The 27697-nt window shown below is 45.4% G+C and overlaps 1 protein-coding gene across 6 annotated transcripts in view; it reads left to right on the top strand.

Moving 5' to 3' along the window:
- Positions 1 to 27697, top strand: part of LOC147030971 (LIM and SH3 domain protein 1-like) — a 214670-nt gene that overhangs the window by 170945 nt on the left and 16028 nt on the right. For all 6 annotated transcript variants that reach the window (XM_085875598.1, XM_085875601.1, XM_085875602.1 and 3 more), the window contains 2 exons: positions 8756 to 8911; positions 19028 to 19131. In XM_085875598.1, coding sequence (XP_085731724.1) covers positions 8756 to 8911; positions 19028 to 19131 — 260 coding nt within the window. The remainder of the gene's footprint in view (positions 1 to 8755; positions 8912 to 19027; positions 19132 to 27697) is intronic.

Raw genomic sequence — 27697 nt, 5'->3', positions numbered from 1 at the left:
CAGTAATGCGTCTGGTTAGTGGGGCAGATAACAGCAATTTTTGAGAGGAATCGTGCAAATGATGATACAAGCATCAAATTTGGCACATTTATTCTTCAGGGGATTCTAATCAAATCTGCCTGATTGGCCATTTGAAAATCCAAATTTTGAAAAAAAAAAATAAACCTTGCCAAAAGGTGACCACGTGTGACTTCTTTAAGGTCACATTGTGGTGAACAGAGCTGCTATCCACCAGGAGCGACTCCTTCAGGAATATCTGCCTACGAGAGATTCCGATGAGAATCGTTCTACAGAGTAACCATGAAAAATATGCGTTTGCCTCATAACGTCACCAAATGACGTCATAATGTCTCAAGCTTGACATATCTAGAAAGCACTCATCGAGGTGTTCAATTTGAGGTACTACACGATATGGTTCCTAAAACTTGAAAATTTGACCTTGGGGTCAAATATGTTTGACCTCAGGCACTAACCATGAAGGTCAAGGCCAATCGTAACAAAAAATTAATCAGCTGAACGACAGACCATATACTATATTCCCATAAAGTTTGGAGACTATTCTATTAAAATTACTCAAAAAATAAGGGTTTCGTCGACTCCCCTGATTTGGGACAGTGACCTTGACCTTTGATCTTGACCTTCAAAATTTTATGCGTTGAAAGGGACCTCTATAGGCCTCTGATATGCGAAGTTACAAAAATTTCCAATGATAACTGTGCTCTGCAGAGTGATCGATACGTGATTACAGACAAAAAATAAATAAAGAAATAAATAAAAAACATATGAGGGTCAAGGCCAATCGCCACCAAAAATTAATCAGCTGAGCACCAGACCATGAACTATATTCCCATGAAGTTTGAAGACGATCCGATCAAAATTACTCAAAAAATAAGGGTTTCGTCGACTCCCCTTGATTTGCGACAGTGACCTTGACCTTTGACCTTGACCTTGAAAATTTTGTGCGCTGAAAGGGACCTCTTTAGGCCTCTGATATGCGAAGTTACAAAAATTTCCAATGATAACTGTGCTCTGCAGAGTGATCGATACATGATTACAGACAAAAAAAAACCAAAAAAAAAACCAACGAAAAACCTACAAGCTGACTAACATATCTTGCAAAAACTTCGTTTTGGCAAGATAATAAAAAACTTTAAAAAGTCAATATCATGAATCAATGTTGGATGCTGGCTGAGATTGGTGAATGTTTCAGAACCATCATCAAAGACGTTCCAAGTCTGCCATGCAGATTTCTTCCCTTTACCGCGGAAGGCAGACACGACGTCACATCCAGTGAATGCATGGAAGTATGGGATCCCTCAAGCTTTCTCAGGCCCTATTGCAGAAACTACCTCATGGACTGGAATCCATCATGCCTTGGCTCCTTGGCCAAAGGCAATCCACATGTTCTCAAGACCTGGTTCCTGTAAGAATGGCAGTACAGATATTGCTATGACTAGTACGTCCATGTCATTAGCCTTAATGATAATGGACTTGCTACCATCCGTCGTTGCATCCCTGGCGTGTACAAATATTCGAGTGTCAGCTTCTTCATGACAACATGGAGAAACAGCATCCAGTGACTTCCTTGTGTTGCTAATGTCATCTTCTCCTTTTGTGACAATGACTGTGCTTGTCGTCTGTGCTTCACACATCTTTTCCGCAAGGAAGTGAAAAAGCTCAGTCTTGTTGCTGTCATCTCGAAGAAAGCTTCTCCAGTTACTTGGGGTCTTACTGGTTCCTGTCACTCTTCTTCTGATTCCTTGCCCCCTTTTCGACCTTGCCTCGGACTTCAGACTTGACTTCTTGTACACATCCAACACTACGTCCACCCTCTCGTACGTGGCACCATAGGATTCCACCTTTGGGATGGTCTTCTTTAGCATAGTCATCAAATATCTTTGAAGTGTGTGGAGGTAGGGCATTGATAAGTACTGAGCCATCAATGATGACTGCATCTCCCCTAGGTTCTCTGTCTGGGATGTTCACTTGCGCTTCAATAATTTCAGCCAGCTGTGACTTCAAATTTTTTTTTTAATTTTTTTTTTTTTTCTTCAAATTTTTCAAAATTTGGATTTTCAAATGGCCAATCGGGCAGATTTGATCAGAAAGCCCTGCAGAACAGAAATGCCAAATTTGATGCTTGTATCATAATTTGCACGATTTTCTACTATCAACTACACAAGGTTTGATAACACTGAACAACAAAAATTTTTTACTGGAGATGTGTAAAGTGATTTAGACTAATTTGGGTACGCTGATTTCAAAAATCATAACCGTTTTGCTGCATCACGTCAGGATTTTCAGTAACAGAAATATTCCCATTGCCTAGAAGTCAGGATTTCAATGAAATTTACAAAAATTCATTTATTCATTTATTTCATCATGAATGCTTCAAAATTATAGAAATTACAGAAAAACTCCACTAGAATGTAATTAAAAATGCTTTAGGCATTTGGCTTTGCGTTTGTGCTGCTCTGTGTCAGTTTCACGATGCAGGAACCAGCAGAAATCGCCCATCATGTTCGGGTTGTGCCGCCCTTGGTAACGCGTCTCCATGAGTGAAATCTCTTGGTGGAATCGCTCGCCGTGCTCGTCCGAGACTGCTCCCAAGTTGTCAGGGAAGAAGTTCAGGTGCTGGTGTAGGAAATGGATTTTCAGGGACATCCTGGAGCCAAGTTTCCTGAAGGACTCCAGCAGCTGCTGCACTATTTCTTCATAGTTGTCCGTGCGCTCGTTCCCCAAGAAGTTGTCCGTCACAGCTTTGAAGCTCCTCCACGCTGCCAGCTCTTTGGGGTTTAGAGTTGTCGGAAAAGTTTCGTCCTTCATAATCTGTCGGATTTGCGGTCCAACAAAGACACCAGCCTTGATCTTGGCCTCCGACAAGGTGTTGCCAAACTTTTCCTTGAGGTATAAAAACCCACGCCCATTCAGATCCATTGCCCGTACAAAACTTTTCATCAAGCCGAGCTTTATGTGGAGTGGTGGAAGGAAAACCTTGGCTGGGTCGACAAGGGCGACATGCTTCACGTTGTGTCGACCAGGTACATGCTCTTTTCGCTCTTCCCAATCTTTCTTCGTCCAGTGATTCTTGTCGTCTCTGCTATCCCAGAGACAAAGGAAGCACATGTATTTCGTGTAGCCTGACTGCAGCCCTAACAACAGCGCCACCACTTTCAAGTCTCCACAGATGTGCCAGTTGAAGTCATTGTACTTGATGGAATCAAGCAGCTGCCGCATAGTCTCATAGGTCTCTGTCATGCCGAACGCGTGAGCCAGTGGGACTGATGGTTTCTCGTTGCCATTGTGGAGCAAAACAGCCTTCAAGCTGTTCTTCCCCGAGTCGATGAAGAGGCGCCAGTCTGCAGGATCGTGATCACACCCAAGTTCTTTCAACAGACCGTTGATGTCACTGCAGAATGTCATCGTGTCTTCCATCTCAAAGAACTCAGCCATGTCTCTGTGACGTGCTCTGAACAAGGATATCTTGGTGTTAGGTTCAAGTAGATTCCACTGCTGCAGCCTTGATCCAAGGAGCTCTGCCTTCGCCTTTGACAGCGAGAGATCTCTTACAAGATCATTTAAGTCTCCCTGGTTCAGAAGGTGTGATTCTTGAGTGTCGGGTTCAAAAGGTTCATCATCACCATCCTCTTCACCACTGCTTACAGCTATGTTCTGATCAGCTGGAGGTGTTGGAACGGGGTTCTCGTCATCATGAGGCACAGGTTTACGAGCAGAGACGCAGTCAGCGTACTTGATGTGACCTTTATTCTTCTTGTTGAAGCCGGCGATGCTTGTGCAGCAGAAATAACAATCATCATGATGATTCTGCGGCTCACGCCATATCATGGGCACCGCAAATGGCATGCTCGCGCGCTTGCCCACCAACCACTGAGTCAAGGTTGTGTGACAGCTTGTGCAGCAGATGTGTGGTGCCCATGCTCTGTTCTTGGTCCCCCACCTTACACCCGAAGTAGTGAAAGTAGGCGGCCTTCATTTTCACTGCTGTAGATATACTTCGCTGTTGATCTTTTTTGGTATACCGACCACAGACATAACAGAAGTTGTCAGGATGATTGGTACAGGAACGCCGACTCATCTTTATCTGAAAGAAAGAAATATAACACAAGTTAACAACAATTGTACGAAATAGACATGTTAAAGACATATGTAAATTTCATTGAAATCCTGACTTCTAGGCAATGGGAATATTTCTGTTCCTGAAAATCCTGACGTGATACAGCAAAACGGTTTTGATTTTTGAAATCAGCGTACCCAAATTAGTCTTAATCACTTTACACATCTCCAGTAAAAAAATTTTTTTGAAATTTGTTGTTCAGTGTAAGTGCTCTCAAAGCAGATGTACTTAAATATGAACAAGAAGCTAGAACATCCAGTGGAAGTGATCACTATCAGCAGTTGGTGTGGAAAAAAAGACCCTACTGGCTGAATTAGGCAAGGAGTGTGTGCCTGGAGTAATGGTTCACCTTTGGATGAGCAGATTTCCACTGGAGACTCCAAATAAGGAGTTCTTCAACCTTGAGAAGGCTGTCAAGACCTCTCGCAGATTCACAGTTTACACAGTTTACACTCTTCGAACGGTGTTCTGACTTGCCAGTGACAATAAACACTCAATGGAGGATTTCTACTCAAATCTGTTTACACTGAGAACTGTGGATAAAACGATTATAAATGAGACAATTGAACTTCTCCCATCTCTTTCTCAAGAACAGCAACAGCAACTCGAATGTGACATTTCGTTTGAGGAGCTCACTGCGGCATCAAAACTGCTTGAGGACGGCAAAGCCCCCGGACTTGACGGACTTCCTGCTGAATTTTACAAAGCTTTTTGGAACATTCTGGGTCCTGCTCTAATGGAGACCCTGCTTGAAAGCTTAGATCAGGGTGAATTACCCCTGAGCTGCAGGAGAGCGGTTTTGTGTCTCCTCCCAAAGAAATGGGATTTGCAGCAGATTGCAAACTGGCGGCCTGTGTCATTGCTAAACACTGATTATGAGATTGGGTCAAAAGTGCTTGCAATGCATCTTAAAAATGTCATCTCTCTCCTGATTGGAAATGACCAAACCTATTGCATACTTGAATGATCCATCTATGATAGTTTTTTTTGGTTAGAGATTTAATTGCCATCTGCCAAACTGTGCCTCGTGGTTTTGGGTTGTTACTCCTGGATCAGAAAAAAAGCTTTTGACAGTGTGGATCATTCGTTCTTATTTGCAGTTCTTACGAGAGCAGGTTTTTGGGAAAATTTCATATCTTGCATAAAACTTTTGTATAGAAATGCATCATGCCTGCTGATAGTAAATAATAGTTTGTGCCATCCCTTTCCTTTTCAGCATGGTATCCGTCAGGGTTGTCCACTGTCAGGAATGTTATACACACTTTCCGTTGAACCCCTACTGGCTCTCCTTCACACCTCATTGTCTGGGTTATCCTTGTCAAACAGTCTGAACATTGTTATTTCAGCTTATGCAGATGACCTGTGTGTTGTGTTCAAAAACCTAAAAGATGTTATGGAGCTATCCCGTTGTCTTGCCAAATTTGAACTTGCCTCATCAGCTAGAGTTAATCGGAACAAGAGTGTAGTTCTTTGGTTGTACCAGATTCCCTTTCCTCATCACACTCTTCATGTGCACTTCTCCCAACTCTTCCAGGAGGAATGTTAAGGAAAACGGAGGGGTTTAAATACTTAGGAATCCATTTGGGAACTAAGAGCTATATGCAAAGGAATTGGGATGGGTTCCTCGATAACATTAAGCAGAAACTATCAAGGTGGATAGGAATGCTCCAGTTCTTGTCACTTAAGGCGTGGGTAACGATCATAAATAATCTGATACTTCAAACCATATGACACAAGGTCATCGCACTCCAGTCTCCTCAAGCTGTGATCACGAGCATTCAGAAGGGTCTGATTGATTTTTTTTTTTTTCTGGGGAGGGCACCACTGGCTCAAGCCAGATGTATTGTGCAGGCCACAAATTTCTGGTGGCCAAAACTTGGTGCACATCTCGAGTTGAATAATGGCTTTTCGACTCATGACAATAAAACGTCGACTATATGGTGAAGTAGTGTCCTGGCGTCCTCTCACCAATACCTTGCTTCGGCAAACAGGTGGATTGGACTATGACCGGGAACTCTTCCTCATGGACCTAAAGCAGGTTGATCGAGCTTGGCTCCCTGCGTTTCATCAATCTCTTCTGAATGCTTGGCAAGCTCTTGGAGTACAACGGCTAGAGATCTATGATGCCAGGAAATTTCTGCATGAGCCACTCTTCCAAAACTTATTATTTGCTGGAATATCTACCAGCAGATCCTTCATAAAGTACTTTACAAATAGTGGAATAGATATAGTGCGAGATCTTTTGGAGCCTTCCTTGAAACGATGGTTGCCTACTGACTTGGTTTCTAAAAAAATTGGATTGCATTCAATGATAGTGGGTGAGGTCATGAGGATAGTAACCCAGACTTTTCTACATTTAAATATTGGGTGGAATGGGGTAAGGTAAGTGAAGAAGTGGATTTTCACCTAAATTTTCTTGAGCTTTCAATCATTGCCCAAAAACACCATGATGTGTTCTCTTCAAACAGTGACGAGTCTGGTGTGTTCCACATCATGGGGAAAAAGACAATATATGGAATTTGTCGAAGTGTGTTTACCGGGTTGTACGGCACCGTTAAGAAACCATTGGAAAAGAGACTTTACCTGCAGGAGCTTTCCTTACTCCCATTTGGAAGATGATGTATAGATCTCTGACCGTTGGTCGCATGGGAGAATTAAATTGGAGACTGCTACATCAGGCCCTGGCCACACAGCTTTTACTGCAGAAGTTTAATCCCTCTGTGTCTAATTCATGCCCCTTTTGTGTGAGTATCGAAAATCTGAATCATGCGTTTACTGAATGCAAGAGGTTGTCACCTGTTTCTGTACCTGAGTTGCATTTTTTGTAAATTTAAAATGGTTTTTTCCTTTCCAGTCTTTATTTTTGGGCTTGCTTTCAACACTGGAAACAAATCTGTGGTTTTGCTTTTGAAATTTTTTATTTGGTATTGCTAAGCTTGCAATTTGTAAGACCAGAAAAGCCAGATTGGTGAATAAGAAAAATGAAAATGTACTTTTTTGTTTCAAAGGCATGGTGTCTGCTCGTATAAAACTAGAACATGCATATCATGTAAACATGGGTAGTCTCCCTCTGTTTGAAGACTTATGGTGCAATGGTGGTGTCTTGTGTAAATGTGTTGAGAATGAAGTTCATATTTCTTTGTGAAGTAGTAATATAACAATAGTATTGATCTTTGAACTTTCATTGTTTATCTGACCCAGCTTGAGCACCTGTACTTAAGGAATGGCACTTGATTCTCATGTGTTGATGCTTTTATGAACCTCAGGCAAATGGTGCCTCAATAATTTTCTTTGTTTAAATTTGCTTTGCAAAATATTTTATACTTTTATAATAAAAGGACATAAAAGTCTCTGTTGCTCGATACACATGCAGTGATCTCTCTCTCTCTCTCTCTCTGGCTCTCTCTCTCTCTGGCTCTCTCTCTCTCTGGCTCTCTCTCTGGCTCTCTCTCTCTGGCTCTCTCTCTTTGGCTCTCTCTCTCTGGCTCTCTCTCTTTGGCTCTCTCTCTGGCTCTCTCTGTCTCTCTCTCCCTCTCCCTCTCCCGCTCCCTCTTTCTCTCTCCCTCCCTCTCTCTGTTGCTTGGTACACATGTAGAGATCTCTCTCCCTTTTTTTGTTTCTCTTGCTTTCTTTCCATCTCTTTTTTTCTTTTCATATCTCTCTTCTCTTTCCATCTCTTTTTTTTCTTCCTCTCTCTCTCCCTCTCTCCCTCTCTCCCTCTCTCCCTCCCTCCCTCTCTCCCTCTCCCTCTCCCTCTCCCTTTCTTGTTGCACAAGTGGTTGTTTGAATTCACCTCTTCTCTATCTCAACCTCTCTCCCTTTTCAAGATCGAAGTCTGTGATGATGGATCATCATTGTGGAACAGATGTCAGGATAGGGAGCAGCAGTCGCTGCACCTGTGTCGACGCCTGAACGAACTAACTAACTAACCAACTACCCAACCCCACTTCGAAAACTGAATCACAAACGGTTTAGAAATTTGCCAAGTTGCACGTGGAAAGCCGTTATCTCTATTATAATACCAAGCTTGCACACTTAAAACTTGGCTCGCCGTCACACGATCCCTATGAAATTGCTGTGGCACTTAGCGGACATGCCGACAATGTTTGGGAAGTCTTGGCATTCCATAGTACCACTTGCATTTTGCACAATGCGTATTTTTGTCATTCTCTGTGTACGGTCTGTCGTCTGCTACCAGCTATGTTGTACTGCTATCCCGTGCATGTGCACGGGTATCGCTAGTAGATATTTATTTGTTGCAAGCACAATTAAAAAAAATTACTCCAACATTGACATCATTAATAATCCAGAATACTGACGGTTTCAGAAATATATTGTCATTTGTCCAGCATGTATAACCCTTTAGGTTAAAATAAGTAAATACTACCTTCTAATGAAATTGATCCACTCTGGAATTGATTCAGATTGATCCAATATCATCTTTCCTTCTATTTAAATTAGTACATTATGTCAATTGATATGACGTACAGTATATTAAAAGGTGAGAAAATGTTTCATTGGGATAAAGGAAGTCACAACCCAATATTGTTTGCATGGCTGCAGATGAAGGTATACTTCCTTACTGGATTGTTAACAACTTTCGTTAACTCCATTCTGCAGGCCATGTTCAGAGAGAGGTGCATGAGCCTGCTCGGAGTGTGGTGGTGAGTGGTTATAGTGGAGGGGACAGACGTATGGAAGCAGCCCAGACCCACACTGGTTTTCCATACTATGGAGGTGGGACTCCTACAGGATATTACCACCCCAACGGTGCAGGTTTGTAATTCGTGTCTTTTACAGTGATGATTTTATGGTTGGTATCAGTCTCAATTTCCTCATTATTACAGAGAAGAACTAGATATCTGTGATCGCAAAGCACTCACCAAGGGTAAGCCCACATTCCAATGATGGCCATGTTTTTTTTCAGACCGCCACATGACCTGGACCTTCAACATTTATAGATAGCGTGGAAATTAAGAAAATGTGTCCCCACCTACAAGCTACGTATATAAAATACAGTGTGTATTTCTGTAATTGTTTGTCCCCTTTCATAAGGACGATTTTAGTAGGGTTTTAAAGGCCAATCTTTCAACACGTTTGTGTGTTCACTATGGACCATTTTTGAGGATAAAAAACTCGAAAAATTTTTTCTCATAAAAGAGTAATTACGTCTCTTCTTTTTCACAGCGTCTCGCGTAGCGAACGTTGCTCTAGAAGAGCTTCTTCTTCTTCTTCTTCTTATGAAGACAAAACCTTTTGGACTCGGCTCTTCTATATATAGGATCCGGATATCCTTAAATACTAAACACCTGTACACATCCTCGCGTTGAGGGTGCCTTTTGAGAGCGTCTATCATGAACTTTTAAATATATTCCGACATTTGCTTTTAAGTTTCGAAAAGTTCACATCACTATTTAAAGATTATTCCATTTAATATATTGTAATTTCGTTAATACACTATTTTCTCGTCATGAACGAAGATCGTCCATGACGGATGTGACGTGATGGCATGTGACGAAATATCGGAAGTTGTTTTTTTTTTTTATTCTTCTTCTTCCTCTTCTTGTTCTTCTTCTGGTGAAGACAAAACCTTTAGGACATGGCTCTTGGACACATTTGTCCTTGTTGAATTGAAGACTGACTTGCAAACCGAGCCTCAAGGGTGGCATACAGAAGCGTTTTTAAAATAACAATAAATACAAGGTGCAGGGAGGTGAAATTTCATCATGTGATGTGCAATGCGTGCAGAGTAAAACAAGTGTTAATTTCCGTCCGTCGGATGTCTAATAAATAAAGATATAAGCACACCTGACGCTAGGCTGAGGATTCAAACTTTGGCATGCTCACGAGCTGTGCTGCCCATCATTTTTGATGGGCTTTTACATGTCTATCCATAAAACTCAACCTCATGAAAATCTGAGGAAAAATATTCAAGTTATGTTCAAAAGGTGTTTTTTGTTAATTATGTCACAATCCGAAAAAAAGTGGGTCAAGAACACGATTAAAATAAGTAAAAAAGACATAACATGCCATAGCCCCCATTGTTTTAGTAATTTTGCTGCACGGTAATTTTTAGTAAACTCGTGTTTATGTACAACTCATGTTTATGTACAACTAAAATGGCCACCAGTCTACCAGCCGGCCATCTTTTATCAGATCGGAAAATAAAGTTAGACGCATGCGTACGCCATCATTTGCTGTGCTTGTGCCAAGTTTGAACAAAATCGGACCATGCATGTCTGAGAAATGATTGGGGACACGTTTAAGTAAGAAAATGGCCACCAGTCGGCCATCTTGGATCTGATGTCGAAAAATAATGAATTGCTTATGTCAGCCATCGTTCATTGTCTGTGTGCCAAGTTTGAACAAGATTGGGAAACGCATGTCCGAGAAATAGTTGAGTACGTGTTCGACATTGAGTTGTTTTTGACAACTAAAATGCCACCAGTCCGCCATCTTTGATCACATTGCGAAACAAAATGATGTGCATATGTATACCGTGATGTGTTGTCTTTGTGCCAAGTACAAATAAAATTGGTTCATACATGTCAGATATATGGTTGCAGATGCACACACGCACATACACACACGCATGCACGGACATGAAAATTGAGACCAAATCCATAAGCCCCCATTTTAGAGGAAGTCGAATGGGGGCTGAAAATCGAGACCAAATCCATAAATTCCCGTTTCGGATGAAGTCCAACGGGGGCTAATAACAGGTGCACAACTTTAGTGCAGGTACACGATTATGATGCAAGAACATCTTGGAAGGCCAAGTGGTCTTTGAGATTTTGCATTGGCAAAATTGGGCGATGACAAAAAAACTCATAATATTTTTCAGACCGCCATTTGACCTTTCCTTTAACCCAGAGCAGAATGTTTATAAATGTAGCGGAAACGTGCCATGCTTGAGGCTATCAAGAGAGGGCAATTTCCTTCCAATCGGACATACATGAGTCGAGTTATGGCAAAAACGTTAAATTTTCTATAATTAGGTCTCGATCTTAAAAACTCAGTGATCAAATAACATGATGTCACCCCGGCATTTATTTTATTCCCATTATTGATGCAAAATTTCATTATGAAAGCCTGAGATACAGCTTGGACATTGGCAGACCAAAAGGGAGAAAAACCTAAATGGTAGGTTTGTACTCCGAGAGGTGTAAGAAACTCTGAGGTACCATTAAAAAGGTACCATTCTCTCTTCCTCTTATGTGGTGACTTCAATTGTCATCATGCCAGTTGGCTAGGTGTGGGTACCTCTCTCACCTGTCATGGCACCTCAGCAAAACCTTTCTGTGACTCTTTGGGACTGAGTCAATCGGTCAACTTCCCGACCCGGATCTCAACCAATGGTACTCCATCTCTTCTGGATCTGATTTTGAGAAATTTCCCTGACAATATCTGCTGCTCTTCCGCCGCTCCAATCGGTTCTTCTGACCACGTCCTTGTCAAAGTGGACATCTCTCTGACTGTTATCAGAGAACCACCTCACCGCCGTCGAGTCTGGCATTTCACTCAAGCCGACTGGCAGGGTCTCCAAGCAGCCATCAAACTTATAGACTGGTCTCCTGTCACTACTTTCTCAAACATCAACTCATCCTGGGAATTCTTTCAAAGAAACTTGCTCTCTCTCAGCACAGATTTATCCCCTCTCGTGTTCAGTTGTCCTACCCTTCCGCCCGCCTTTGGTTCACTGAAGCTTGTGACGAGGCAGTTGTCCTGAAACAACTTGCCTTTGCCTCATGGAAAGCAAACCCAACTGAGGGCAATCTCAGTTCCTTCCACAAAGCTCGGAACAAGTGTGTATCTACCCTCAGGAGAGCCAGAAAACAACATCTTTCTCATCTCAAGTCTGAACTCTCAAACCTCTCTCCCTCCTCAAAATCCTGGTGGCGTTTAATCAAATCTGTTTCTGGTGTATGTTCCCCCTCCATCCCCTGCCTTACCTCAAATGGCCACACTGCTGATACCGCACGTGAAAAAGCTGAATGCCTTAACTCTGTGTTTGCAGCTAAATCTTGTGTCCGAAACCCATCACTTTCTCTACCCACCTTACCCAGTCGGACGCAACTGTCCCTGGACTCTGTGTCCTTTTCTCCCAACAAGGTGGAGAGCTTGCTTTCAAACCTCGACTCAGATTCTGCAACCGGTCCAGACGGCATCAGCCCACGTATCCTCAAAGCCTGCTCTTCTGCTCTTGCTTACCCTCTCTCTGTTCTATTCACCCTCTCATTTGCTCAAGGTCATCTGCCATCTCCTTGGAAATCTGCAAACATCACTGCCCTGCATAAAAAGGTGCAAAAACAGATCCCTGCAACCACAGACCAATCAGCCTTCTCCCAATCATCAGCAAGGTTATGGAATCCATCATCGCTTCAGACATGAAATCCTTCCTCTTCTCCAATGCTTGATTTCCGATCATCAATTTGGTTTCAGACAAGGTCACTCTTCCCTGGATATGCTGCTTCTGCTCTCCCATCAATGGATGGAGGTCCTCAATGCCAGACAGGAAATCCGAGCCGTATCCCTGGACATATCACGTGCTTTTGACAGTCTGGCACCCTGCACTACTCACCAAACTCTCTTCCCATAGTATCCAAAGCCATCTCCACTCATGGCCCTCAGACTTCCTCTCCTGTCGCAGTCAACGTGCGGCCTTAAATGGAGTTCTTTCATCCCCTGTTCCTGTCCAGGCTGGAGTTCCTCAAGGTAGCGTTCTGGGCCCTGTTCTTTTTCTGGTTTTCATCAATGATCTCTCCGACTCTCTGGAAAATCCTCTATATCTCTTTGCTGATGACTCCATCCTCTGCCGTACCATAAGTCATCCCTCAGACCGGCAAGCAGCAGCTTCTTCGCTCACTGCTGATCTGGATAAAATCACAAACTGGTCCAACACGTGGAACATGTCTTTCAATCCAGACAAATCTCACACTCTCACGATGTCTATTCGAAATGACCGTTGAGAAAACTCACCCATCCACTTTCTCAACAATCCTCTGGAAAAGTCTTTTCTTTCAAGCTTCTGGGTCTCACTATTTGCCATGACCTTTCCTGGGAAAGTCACATTTCCAACCTCGCCTCCAAAGCCAGTCGCCGACCGGGAATCCTCCGTCGTGCAAAGTCCTTCCTCGGCCCTCTTGAGCTCCTGACCACTAAGAAATCTTTTGTCCATAGCCTGATGGAGTACTGCTCTTCCCTCTGGGCTGGTGCTCCTGCCTCCCACCTTTCTCGGCTTCATGCTGTCGAAACCAAGGCATTTAGTATCATCGGCATCTCCTGCAATGAAGTTGAGTCTTTGGGCCTCTCACTCAATCACCGCAGGTTGGTCGGTGGTCTTTCTGTCTTCTACCGTCTCCTCTCCAGGCTTGCCCCCCCCCCCCCGCTGTCTCTGCGATTTGTCCCCACCACATTTCCACAGGGTGCTCAAGGTCAGCCAACAACCCCCTTCTGGCAAAACTACCAAAATCACGAATCACTGCTCACCTTCACTCTTTCATTCCTCTTTTTTCCCGCCTTTGGAATAAACTCCCTCACTCTATTCTTTCCCATTCTTCCCTCCAGGCTTTCAAAACAGCTGTTCACCACCACCTCTTATCATCCCCCATCCAAATCCTCGATCTTTTCTACCCCCGATAATCCACCCAAGCCCACTTCCTTCAATTCCCCTGCTTTCCTTCCTGAAAGTCCATGTAATGTCCATCTTCTCTTACCCATGTTCCCCGTCCCATCCCTCTCCCTTCCACAGATCTCCTAATGTGTCTGTTCCCCACTGTTTTGTCCCTCCCATTCCCGCCCCTCTTGTCTCATGCCCCCTTGCTGTGCGTTCGCTCTCATACGAGCCTCGACAAGGAATACAAAAAAAAAATTGGGGACTTTAATTGGCAAGTTCCGGTTCCGGTTTTGAGCGGCAAGAGGTCTCCTTCGGGGCTCCCTGCTGACTTTCTCAAAGTTAAGTTCCGGTTGTTATTTGTCCCGTTTTAACTGTTTAATTTTCTCACCTACATGTTAATGTGTGTTCCTAGTTCGGTTTTGTTTCAAAAATCGTGCTATTTTGTGAGTATTTATGTCGACGTTCTTACCTGGTGTTTGAGGCCTAGTCCTAGGCTTGAGGCCTACCGGTTCCACTCGGTGTTCGATCGTTTTTTTTTGTTTGTTTGTTTTTTCTCCCCATTACCTTCAATTTCTATCCTCCCCATTACCTTCAATTTTCATCCTCCCCACTTTCCAAACATCCCCCATTCTCCCAACTAATCTCTTTCTTATCTCAAAAAAAAAAATAAAAAAAAAAATATACCCAACAACAACAACAACAACACGCTCACCTTCTCCCGATTCTGCTACTTCTTCTTCCTCTTAACTTCCTCCTCGTCTTCCTCGATTTTTTTTTTTTTTTACACTTCCATGACCTAATCTGTTGAACTCTCTCATACATTAATATTACAACAAAAACGATCTTATAATGCTTCATCTTCCTCTCTCACACATGTGGTACTCTTTACTGTTTCACAATGCACTACTCTTCTGCTATTTTAACAGACTGCTCTCATTTCGACCTCTCCTTCATTCCTTGCCTAAAAAATCCAACTATTACAGCGCTTCTTCTCTCCATGCTCTGAATTCGCCTTCATTGCATCCATCAAGAATTGTGTTAAATCGCATCTCTGACCTAAAACTTTTAAAAACCACAGTTTGCCATGGATGCTCACTTTCCATCAACCATTCTTTTTTTCCAACTTCAGTGCCAACTCACCCCCCTCACCCCTCACTCTCACTCTCAAAGCAACCATCCCACTCTTCTCCCTCCAAGCCTCCCTCTCACCTCTTTCAAAAATTCCCCCCTCACCTTTCTCCCACCTTTCATCCCCCTCACTCTTCCTTCTCTAAGTTGCCCGCCCTCTCATCCACCAACCTGCCTCCCTCCACTGCCCTCTCACCTCCATCTCTTCACTCCACCTCCTCAAATCCTCAACTGCCATCTTCCTTGTCTCTTGTCCCCCCTCTCTCCCAGCACCACAGAGCCTTTTCTCCTCCTCATTCGGCCCCCTCCCCTCGCTATTCTGCAATACCCCACACTCCTTCAGCAACCCTCCTTACCTCCCCCCCTCTTCCCTCGTCCTACCCTCCCCCGCCCCCTCCACCTCCTGCACCCAAAGCCTCCTCCCCTACCTCTTCATTAAAAGTGTGGACCTCAAATATCCGGGGCCTTCGCTCAAACCTTTCAGATCTTTCCATACAGGTTGCCACTGACAAACCAGACATTATCTGCCTAACAGAAACTTTCCTCTCCCAAGACGTGTCTGACTCCCAAGTATCTCTCCCTGGTTACTCCCTCTTACGGTATGACAGACCTGAGTCTCGTCCTGGTGGAGGTGTTGCTCTCTTCATCAAAGACTCTATTCCTCACTCTCCCTGCACTGCTCTCACTCCCCCACACCCCCAGGAATACCTCTGGCTTCGGCTTCCCCTCCACTCCCACCTCATGTTTATATGTGTACTGTACCGTCCACCGAACAGTGATGACTCCATCTACACCTCACTCTCCGAAAACATGGACCATCTTCTATCTTCTCATCCAAACTCTCTCTTCCTCTTATGTGGCGACTTCAATTGTCATCACGCCAGTTGGCTAGGTGTGGGTACCTCTCTCACCTGCCATGGGACATCAGCAAAAGCTTTCTGCGACTCATTGGGACTGACTCAATCGGTCAACTTCCCGACCCGGATCTCAACCAATGGTACTCCATCTCTTCTGGATCTGATTTTGACAAATTTCCCTGACAATATCTGCTGCTCTTCCTTCGCTCCAATTGGTTCTTCTGACCACGTCCTTGTTAAAGTGGACATCTCTCTGGCTGTTATCAGAGAACCACCTCACCGCCGTCGAGTCTGGCATTTCACTCAAGCCGACTGGCAGGGTCTCCGAGCAGCCATCAAACTTACAGACTGGTCTCCTATCACTACTTTCTCAAACATCAACTCATCCTGGGAATTCTTTCAAAGAAACTTGCTCTCCCTCATGCACAGATTTATCCCCTCTCGTGTTCAGTTGTCTTACCCTTCCTCCCGCCCTTGGTTTACTGAAGCTTGTGGCGAGGCAGTTGTCCTGAAACAACTTGCCTTTGCCTCATGGAAAGCAAACCCAACTGAGGGCAATCTCAGTTCTTTCCACAAAGCTCGGAACAAGTGTGTATCTACCCTCAGGAGAGCCAGAAAACAACATCTTTCTCATCTCAAGTCTGAACTCTCAAACCTCTCTCCCTCCTCAAAATCCTGGTGGCGTTTAATCAAATCTGTTTCTGGTGTATGTTCCCCCTCCATCCCCTCCCTTACCTCAAATGGCCGCACTGCTGATTCCACACGTGATAAAGCTGAATGTCTAAACTCGGTGTTTGCAGCTAAATCTTGTGTCCCAAACCCATCACTATCTCTACCCACTTTACCCAGTCGCACCCAACTGTCCCTGGACTCTGTATCCTTTTCTCCTGACAAGGTGGAGAGCTTGCTTTCAAACCTCGAGTCAGATTCTGCAACCGGTCCAGACGGCATCAGCCCACGTGTCCTCAAAGCCTGCTCTTCTGCTCTTGCTCACCCTCTCTCTGTTCTATTCACCCTCTCATTTTCCCAAGGTCATCTGCCATCTGCTTGGAAATCTGCTAACATCACTGCCCTGCATAAAAAAGGTGCAAAAACAGATCCCTGTAACTACAGACCAATCAGCCTTCTCCCAATCATCAGCAAGGTTATGGAATCCATCATCGCTTCAGACATGAAATCCTTCCTCTTCTCCAATGGCTTGATTTCCAATCATCAATTTGGTTTCAGACCAGGTCACTCTACCCTGGATATGCTGCTACTGCTCTCCCATCAATGGATGGAGGTCCTCAATGCCAGACAGGAAATCCGAGCCGTATCCCTGGACATATCACGTGCTTTTGACACAGTCTGGCACCCTGCCCTACTCACCAAACTCTCTTCCCATGGTATTCAAGGCCATCTCCACTCATGGCTCGCAGACTTCCTCTCCTGTCGCAGTCAACGTGTGGCCCTAAATGGAGTTCTTTCATCCCCTTTTCCTGTGCAGGCTGGAGTTCCTCAAGGTAGCGTTCTGGGCCCTGTTCTTTTTCTGGTTTTCATCAATGATCTCTCGGACTCTCTGGAAAATCCTCTATTTCTCTTTGCCGATGACTCCACCCTCTGCCGTACCATCTGTCATCCCTCAGACCGGCAAGCAGCAGCTTCTTCGCTCACTGCAGATCTGGATAAAATCACAAACTGGTCCAACACGTGGAACATGTCTTTCAATCCACACAAATCTCACACTCTCACTATGTCTCTTCGAAAGGACCGTTTACAAAACCGCCCCATCCACTTTCTCAACAATCCTCTGGAAGAAGTCTTTTCTTTCAAGCTTCTGGGTCTCACTATCTGCCATGACCTTTCCTGGGAAAGTCACATTTCCAACCTTGCCTCAAAAGCCAGTCGCCGACTGGGAATCCTCCGTCGTGCAAAGTCCTTCCTCGGCCCTCTTGAGCTCCTGACTACTTACAAAGCTTTTGTCCGTAGCCTGATGGAGTACTGCTCTCCCCTCTGGGCTGGTGCTCCTGCCTCCCACCTTTCTCGGCTTCACGCTGTCGAAACCAGGGCTTTTAAGATCATTGGCATCTCCCGCAATGAAGCTGAGTCTTTGGGCCTCTCACTCAATCACCGCAGGTTGGTCGGTGGTCTTTCTGTCTTCTACCGACTCCTCTCCAGCCTTGCCCCCCTGCTCTCTCTGCGATTTGTCCCAACCACATTTCCACAGGGCGCTCAAGGTCCGCCAACAACCCCCTTCTGGTAAAACTACCAAAATCACGAATCACTGCTCATCTTCACTCTTTCATTCCTCTTTTTCCCGCCTTTGGAATAAACTTCCTCACTCTATTCTTTCCCATTCTTCCCTCCAGGCTTTCAAAACAGCTGTTCACCACCACCTCTTATCTTCCCCCATCCAAATCCTCGATCTTTTCTACCCCCGATAATCCACCCAAGCCCACTTCCTTCAATTCTCCTGCTTTCCTTCCTGAAAGTCCCTGTAATGTCCATCTTCTCTTCGCCATGTTCCCCGTCCCATCCCCATCCCTCTCCCTTCCACAGTTCACCTAATGTGTCTGTTCCCCACTGTTTTGTCCCTTCCACTCCCGCCCCTCTTGTCTCATGCCTCCTTGCTGTGAGTTGTGTGTTAGCTCTCATACGAGCCTCGACCAAGGTATACAAAAAAAAACAAACAAAAAAAAAAAAAATAAAACAAAGCCGACAACAGCTGTAAGCCTACTCCTGTCCTATAGGGGGGTTGGGGGCTAAATAATCGGTGCAATTGGAGAGGTTTTGGGTTGGATTGCATTGACAGGTCATCACCATCATAATAACAGATGCTTCATGAAAGTTGAAGATTAATTTTTAAGTGAACCCACTGAGAGGTGAAACCTATTATACTTATTTTATAATCTTGCAAACAAATATTTTGCTCCTGAAGTGATTTAGGGTCAATGAGGAAAAGGGTTTGAATACTTATGCAACTGAGAATCATCTGATTTTCTCTGTTAATGTAACTTATTCACATTTTATCTGCATTTTTAAGCTTTGTCCCTTTGGAGTAGTTTGTGAAGACTCTCTTTATTAAGTTTGATGTGAAAGCATCATGAAGTAAGCTCAGGTGGAATCAAAATGTGAAAAGTTTGGAGGAGGGGTGAATACTTTTTACAGGCCACTTGTAACCTTGCTACCGGTAGCACGGCATCCATACAATCTGTTAGATCATCAGATGGATGGATTAATGGATCGATGATGATGATGTCTTTGCTGACCACATGAGGTTGACTCTTAGCATTTGTTTGTTCTCACTATTAGGTTACCAACAGGCTGCCATTGAACACCAACAGCGGCTTGTGGGAACAGCTTCACATGCTGGGCAGCCCACTGTCCCTATTCCAGTCCATCTGCATGGACCAGGGGTGAGCAGGTTAAAATGCACTATGCCCCAAGACCCTTATTCACCACTTGCTATCTGGCCATTATTGGTGCCATTAATTTTTTTTTGTATACCTTGTCGAGGCTCGTGTGAGAGCTAACACACAACGCACATCAAGGGGACATGACACAAGAGGGGTGGGAGTGGGAGGGACAAAACAGTGGGGAACAGACACATTAGGAGATCTGTGGAAGGGAGAGGGATGGGACGGGAACATGGGGAATAGAAGATGGACATTATAGGGACTTTGAGGAAGGAAAGTGGGGAATTTGAAGGAAGTGGGCTTGGGTGGATTATCGGGGGTAGAAAAGATCGAGGATTTGGATGGGGGATGATGAGAGGTGGTGGTGAACAGCTGTTTTGAAAGCCTGGATGGAAGAATGGGAAAGAATAGAGTGAGGGAGTTTATTCCAAAGGTGGGAAAAAAGGAATGAAAGAGTGAAGGTGAGCAGTGATTCGTGATTTTGGTAGTTTTACCAGAAGGGGGTTGTTGGCTGACCTTGAGCGCCCTGAGTAAATGTGGTGGGGACAAATCGCAGAGAGAGCAGGGGAGGCAAGGCTGGAGAGGAGACGGTGGAATACAGAAAGACCACCGACCAACCTGCTGTGTTTGAGTGAGAGGCCCAAAGACTCAGCCTCATTGCGGGACATGCCGATGACCTGAAATGCCCTGGTTTCTACAGCGTGAAGCGGAGAAAGGTTGGAGGCAGGAGCACCAGCCCAGAGGGGAGAGCAGTACTCCATCAGGCTATGGACAAAAGCTTTGTACATGGTCAGGAGGGCCAAGTAAGGACTTTGCACGACGGAGGATTCCCAGTCGGCGACTGACTTTGGAGGCGAGGTTTGAAATGTGGCTTTCCCAGGAAAGGTCATGACAGATAGTGAGACCCAGAAGGTTGAAAGAAAGGACTTCTTTCAGAGGATTGCAGAGAAAATGGATGGGTGGGTTTTCTAAACGGTCCTTTCGAAGAGACATAGTGAGAGTGTGAGATTTGTCCGGATTGAAAGACATGTTCCACGTGTTGGACCAGTTTGTGATTTTATTCAGAACTGCAGTGAGTGAAGAAGCTGCTGCTTGCCGGTCTGAGGGATGACCGATGTTACGGCAGAGGGTGGAGTCATCAGCAAAGAGAGATAGAGGATTTTCCTGTGAGTTGGAAAGATCATTGATGAAAACCAGAAAAAGAACAGGGCCCAGAACGCTACCTTGAGGAACTCCAGCTTGGACAGGAAAAGGGGATGAAAGAACTCCATTTAGGGCCACACGTTAACTGCGACAGGAGAGGAAGTCTGCGAGCCATGAGTGGAGATGGCCTTGGATACCATGGGAAGAGAGTTTGGTGAGTAGGGCAGGGTGCCAGACTGTGTCAAAAGCACGTGATATGTCCAGGGATACGGCTCGGATTTCCTGTCTGGGATTGAGGACCTCCATCCATTGTTGGGAGAGCAGAAGCAGCATATCCAGGGTAGAGTGACCAGGTCTGAAACCAAATTGATGATCGGAAATCAAGCCATTAGAGAAGAGGAAGGATTTCATGTCTGAAGCGATGATGGATTCCATAACCTTGCTGATGATTGGGATAAGGCTGATTAGTCTGTAGTTGCAGGGATCTGTTTTTGCACCTTTTTTATGCATGGCAGTGATGTTTGCAGATTTCCAAGCAGATGGCAGATGACCTTGAGCAAATGAGAGGGTGAATAGAACAGAGAGAGGTTGAGCAAGAGCAGAAAAGCAGGCTTTGAGGACACGTGGGCTGATGCTGTCTGGACCGGTTGCAGAATCTGAGTCGAGGTTTGGCAGCAAGCTCTCCACCTTGTCAGGAGAAAAGGACACAGTCGATGGACAGCTGGGTGTGACTGGGTAAGGTGGGTAGAAAAAGTGATGGGTTTTTGACACAAGATTTAGCTGCAAACAATGAGTTTAGGCATTCAGCTTTTTCACGTGCGGTATCAGCAGTGTGGCCATTTGAGGTAAGGGAGGGGATGGAGGGGGAACATACACCAGAAACAGATTTGATTAGATGCCACCAGGATTTTGAGAAGGGAGAGAGGTTTGAGAGTTCAGACTTGAGATTAGAAAGCTGTTGTTTTCTGGCTCTCCTGAGGGTAGATACACACTTGTTCCGAGCTATATGGAAGGAACTGAGAATGCCCTCAGTTGGATTTGCTTTCCATGAGGCAAAGGCAAGTTGTTTCAGGACAACTGCCTCGCCACAAGCTTCAGTGAACCAAGGGCGGGAGGAAGGGTAGGACAACTGAAGACGAGAGGGGATAAATCTGTGCATGAGGGAGAGCAAGTTTCTTTGAAAGATTTCTCAGGATGAGTTGATGTTGGAGAAAGTAGCGATAGGAGGACCAGTCTATAAGTTTGATGGCTACTTGGAGACCCTGCCAGTTGGCTTGAGTGAAATGCCAGACTCGACGGCGGTGAGGCGGTTCTCTGATAATTGCCAGAGAAATGTTCACTTTGACAAGCACATGGTCAGAAGAACCGATTGGAGCGGAGGAAGAACAGCAGATATAGTCAGGGAAATTTGTCAAAATCGGATCCAAAAAAAATTGTCAAAATTATCCAAACTCCTCAATTCTCGCCATTTTTCTGAGACTTTCGAACTAAATCATATATGTATATATATATATATATATACATATATATATATATATATATATATATATATATATATATATACATATATATATATATATATATATATATATATATATATATATATATATATATATATATATATATATATTGTTGCGGCTGTGGAATTTGCAGACCACCATTCAGGGCCCGTATTTGAGATATCTCGAAGTACATGTGTAGTTAGCCCCAAACCCGTTGTGTAGAGGGATTTTATGTGATTCATCCGGGCTGCGATCCTTTGAGATAGCCATTTTTTCTGTTCTATCTTTATTTTGAACCAACCACGTCTCAACCGCCATCACACCACAACCAACACGCCAGCCATCGTCACCAACTGCAACCACGTTCCAACTCTCGGACAACAACAATGCCAACAGCCACGACCTTTACCTTCACAACTCGCTCCCACATCATCGCATTACCGCCATTCCCAAACGGCACCATAACCATCAAACCACCACCGAAAACCCTCCACCACCTTCACCTCTCTCCTTCTACGGCCATTCCCGCACCACCTGTGAACACAGCGTCGGGCTGTCTCGGGCCCGTTCGGCAATTGGTGCCGAACGCACCGAGCCGCGAGCGCAAATTGCGGCCCTTCCGAGGGAGAATTCGGATCAAGAACGCAACACGCCCACTTCCCCTCCGTTCAATTAGCAAGCGCGGAGCGGCTTGGCCCCGCCTCCAGGTGCATCTGTGTGAAATCGAGATATGCAAATTCTAGGATAGATTCACGCCCCCTTTCCTCCGACCAATGGGCGAGCGTGGCTCCGCCCCGAGTTCATCCTGATCCGGATATTTGCATATTAACTGCTCCTGCCGGCCTATAAGAAGGCCAGCACAAGGCGAATGAAGTCAGACGAGTCGGGTGGCGAAGTGAGTCGAGTCGGGTGGAGAGTGAGTCGAGTCATCGGTGTGGCAGAGAGTCGAGTCGGGTGGCAAAGTCATCGGTGTTTCTTCGAGTTGGGTTCTGGAGTCGCTGAGAAGCGTTGCGGGAAGAGGCAAAGGAGCTCGGGTCCGAGGCGAGAAGGACGGCGGTCGGCGACGAGGCGGCGGTGTGGGGTCGCTCATCGCGGGACCCAAGCCAGCCAGCCATCTCCCTCCCCCAGGGCATCAACAATTCCCCCTTTCCCCCGCGCTGAGAAAGTGCAAAAAGGGGGCCCCGTTCCCACCCCACTCCAAACGTCGTGCCAAGGAGCACTGAGTCGAGGCACAGCCACGCGGCCACATCTGCGGCTCGTCCGCCAACGCGTCACGAGGACGCGGGTAGGACCCCCCGGTCTCGCGGACAATTGGCCAACAGGCCTGTCTGCCCCCTTGTCTATGAGGGTGGCTTCTTTCCTTTGCTTTTGAGTAAATGTGTCTTGGCGCCATCTGTAAAGTAGAACTGTATAAGTGTTGCGGTGTGTGCGCGTAGTCGGTAGTAACTCTGCGTCGTTGTTGCTTTTGTTTTGGTTGCTATTTGTGCATTTTGACTGTTTGGCTGTATATGTGTGCTTTCCGTGTGCCGGGAAATAAATGTGCTTTGTGTGAACTGTTTTCCCGTTTCGCTTCGTCTTTTCTTTATTGACCCTCCATCCTGCTTCACGTAAAGGGTTCGTAATGGGCTTAATACGCCCAGTAATTAATCGGAACCGTCGAGGCCGACGATAACACCGCTCGGTTATCAATGTAGCACGGAACGGACCGCTTAAGCGGTTCGTGTCTGGAGTCGACCTGCGGCGAGGTACGATCGCCCGGTTTACCATCCGCATGGGTACTTAGGTAGGTCGAGTTTGGCGAACAACCCTATCCTACGCGGGTGGCCGATTGGCACGATTGTGGTGAGGTCGAAAGGCCCACCCATGACTGGCTCCGGGCGATAGTTCCCAGAGGGTCTCGACTGAATTGTCCGTCCGGTGGGCGACGCGGTTGCGATTCGAGTGACGCGGCCGTCTGCACGCCGGCGGTCGCGAATTCGCAACAATGTATATATATATATATATACAGTAATCCCCCGCTATATCGCGGTTCACCTATCGCGCCCCTGGTTCATCGCGGGTTTTCTCTTGGAACCTATTTTTTTTCTGTGGATTCCCCCAGTATATCGCGGTAATATATAAAATATAAATTATTTAAGCAATAAATTATAACGTGTGGCGCTCGACCAGTCACACAATGCACGAGACGAAGTTTTGCTTGTGAACTTCGAATATTTTCTACGTTTTTTTTTTTCTCCAAGCCCTACGGTGCCGCCCAAACGCCCTGCACCTTCTAAGGCTTCTGGCAAGGAACCGAAGCGCCAGAGGAAGGTCCTGACGCTCCAGGAGAAGGTTAAGGTGCTCGATATGCTTCGGGAAGGAAAAAGGTTTGCTGCGGTTGGACGAGGACTGCCAAACCGACCAGACCAGACGAGTCGATCTCCGGCACCTCAGACCCGATCACTGCCAAACCGACCAGACCAGACGAGTCGATCTCCGGCACCTCGAACCCGATCACTGCCAAAGCGACCAGACCAGACGAGTCGATCTCCGGCACCTCAAACCCGATCACTGCCAAGGCGACCAGACCAGACGAGTCGATCTCTGGCACCTCAAACCCGATCACTGTCAAGCCGACCAGACCAGACGAGTCGATTTTTTTTTTTTTTGGGGGAGGCATCCATTCATCGTGGATTTTCACTTCTCGCTGGGGGATTTCGAATGTAACCCCCGTGATAATCGCGGGATGACTGTATTTGTATATATATATATATATATATATATATATATATATATATATATATATATATATATATATATATGTATATATATATATGTATATATATATATGTATATATATATATATATATATATATATATATATATATACATACATACATACATATTTTGTTACGGCTGTGGAAATTTGCAGAGCACCATATAGGTCCTGAGATCAGTTATGTCGATAAGTCTGTGTTCAGATAGATTTCCCCACCGATGTTTAATGGGCAATTATTCGTGTGCCGGGCTGTGATATTTGAGTTAGCTGTTTTTCTTTTGCTATCGTTATTTTGGACCAACCGCTCACAACATCCACCTCCACCGCCAACATCGCTCTCATCAACCGCTTCATAACAACCACCTCCACCACCAACATCGCTCTCATCAACCGCTCACAACAACCACCTCCACCGCCAACATCGCTCTCATCAACCGCTTCACAACAACCACCTCCACCACCAATATCGCTCTCAACCGCTTCACAACAACCACCTTAACCACCACCACCCAACCACACCACCCTCATGACCACCACAAAATGCCAGCCACGCCACCATTACGACAACCACCGTAACCGTATTCACAACCACAACCACAACCGCATTTCCACCTCGGCATATGGTTGCGAGAAGCCTGGGATTCATCGGGGGAGAACGGACGACGGCCCCACCCCCCCCCCCCCCAACGACGGAGGGTTCCACCCTGCGAGTGGATTCTCAACAAGTGCGGAAAAGACGAAAGCTATGGAAAACACTAACGAAAGGTCCCAATTCGGTGAGGAAAACGCCCTTCTTCTGGAAGTTTCCCGTGCGTGCTGGAAGAGGGGGGTGGAATGGAGGGGCGAGGCGTCGTGGAGATAAAAGGGTGCGCTGAACGCAAGGTCGCTCTCACTCGCTCTGATGGAGGTTGTGAGGTGTGTGGAGGAGAGGAGAGAGTGTCGTGTAGGAGTTGTGGGCATTTGTGTGGAGCCGCGCTGTGAGCTGAATCAGCCTGGAGTCTGGGGTCTCTGCAGTCGGTGAGGAGCTGGAGAGAAAGGAGCGCAGCGGAGCCAAGGCGCGCGGCCTGCCAGACCGTGCCTAAACGTGGGTCGCGGGAGAGGGGACATCGAGGGTCGCCCTAGCGAGTCACCACAAGGGACAAGGTAGCCAGCCCGGTCTCTCGGAGCCTTTGCGGTCTACGCTGCTCCGTGTTTATAAAGACCCCAAGAGGTCCAGTCTACCCCTCATCTGTCCTGGGGTTTTTCCTTGTTTCTTTGTGTGAACGTTGTGGCGCCATGTCTTTAAGTAGAACTGTTAAGTGTGTACATAATAGATAGATGGTAGTTGCTCTTTTGCATTGCTCGTGGTTTGTCCCTTACATGTTACATAATTGCATGCGTGCTTTTGTTTTTGCCTTTGTCGATTGCAAACTGCATGCGTGTCTTGCCTTGCTTGATTATATGACTGCATGACTGCATATGTGCTGCTTATTCAATAAATGTGCTTGTTTAAATGTTAACCCGTACGTTGCGTTCTTTTCCCTAATTGAACTGCCGTTCTGCGTTCGGAATATAGTTGGTTTTTAAATAGCCGATAAAGTGATCGGGTCCAACGGGGCTGCACGATTAATACCCCGCTCGGTTATCCCAAAACGAAGCGAGCTGCTTAAGCGGCTCGTTTCCAAGCGGCCCCGTTGAGGTACAGTCTCTCGGTAGTCTGCCCTCGCGATTAATTAGGTATATCGACGATTCGGCGATTGACCCTGTAGTGCGGGTAGAGTGTTGACCTGGCTGTGGTGTGCTCAAAACACACCCGTAGTGGGATTCCGGTGTTCGATCCGGAAGGCTGCGACGAGATTGTCCGTTCGGTGGGCGAGGCGGCCGCCATTGGCTAAACGCGGTCGCTCGCATGCTGGCGGGCGGGAATCCACAACAATATATATAGGTATATATGTGTACATATGTATATATGTGTATATATATTTATATATGCATGTATATCTTCTTTCGGCTGCTCCCGTTGGGGGTCGCCACAGCGGATCATCCACAATGATCCGCATACTGATTTGGCATAGGTTTTACGCTGGATGCCCTTCCTGACGCAACCCTGGTTGCCTCTTACGACACAGGGATAAGGATTGGGTTTCGCCATGATTCCGGGCTGCCCTACACCCTGTCATAGCACGGCCCAGCGCAGAGCTCCCGCCCTCAAGCGATCCTCCGAGTCGCCGGATTACAGGCGCACGCCACTACTCCCGGTAGTGAGTAGTATATATTTTTATATACAGTCATCCCCCATATATATATATATATATATATATATATATATGTATATATATGTATATATATATATATATATATATATATATATATATATATGTACAGTCATCCCCCGTTTATTGTGGGGGTTACGTTCCAACCCCCCCCCCCCGTGAGAAGTGAAAATCCGCGATGAATGGATGCCTCCCCAAAAAATCGACTCGTCTGGTCTGGTTGGCTTGGCAATGAATGGGTTTGAGGTGCCGGAGATAGACTCGTCTGGTCTGATCAGCTTGGCAGTGATCGGGTTTGAGGTGCCGGAGATTGACTCGTCTCGTCTGGTCGGTTTGGCAATGCTCGTCTCATCACAGCAAACCTTTTTCCTTCCCGAAGCATATATCGAGCACCTTAACCTTCTCCTGGAGCGTCAGCACCTTCCTCTGTCGCTTCGGTTCCTTGCCAGAAGCCTTAGAAGGTGCAGGGCGTTTGGGCGGCATCATAGGGCTTGGAGAAAAAAAAAAACGCAGAAAATATTCGAAGTTCACAAGCGAAACTTTGTCTCGTGCATTGTGTGACTGGTCGAGCGCCACACGTTATAATTTATTGCTTGAATAATTTATATTTTATATATTATTACCGCGATATACCAGGGGAATCCGCAGAAAAAAATTAGTTAGGTTCCAAGGTAAAACGCGCGATCGGTGAACCGCAATATAGCGGGGGATTACCATATATATATATATATATATATATATATATATATATATATATATATATATATATATATATATATATATATATATATATATATATATATATATACATATATATATATATATATATATATATATATACATATATATATATATATATACATACGTACATATACATACTGTATGTACATATACATACAAGATATATATAT

Source organism: Eptatretus burgeri, chromosome 3 (genome assembly GCF_056783735.1).
Source record: "Eptatretus burgeri isolate ZD-2024b chromosome 3, Ebu_testis_v1, whole genome shotgun sequence".
In the NCBI taxonomy this organism is placed as follows: Eukaryota; Metazoa; Chordata; class Myxini; order Myxiniformes; family Myxinidae; genus Eptatretus; species Eptatretus burgeri.
Note: the sequence above shows the minus strand (reverse complement) of the source record. Positions and strands in the feature narration are given on the sequence as shown.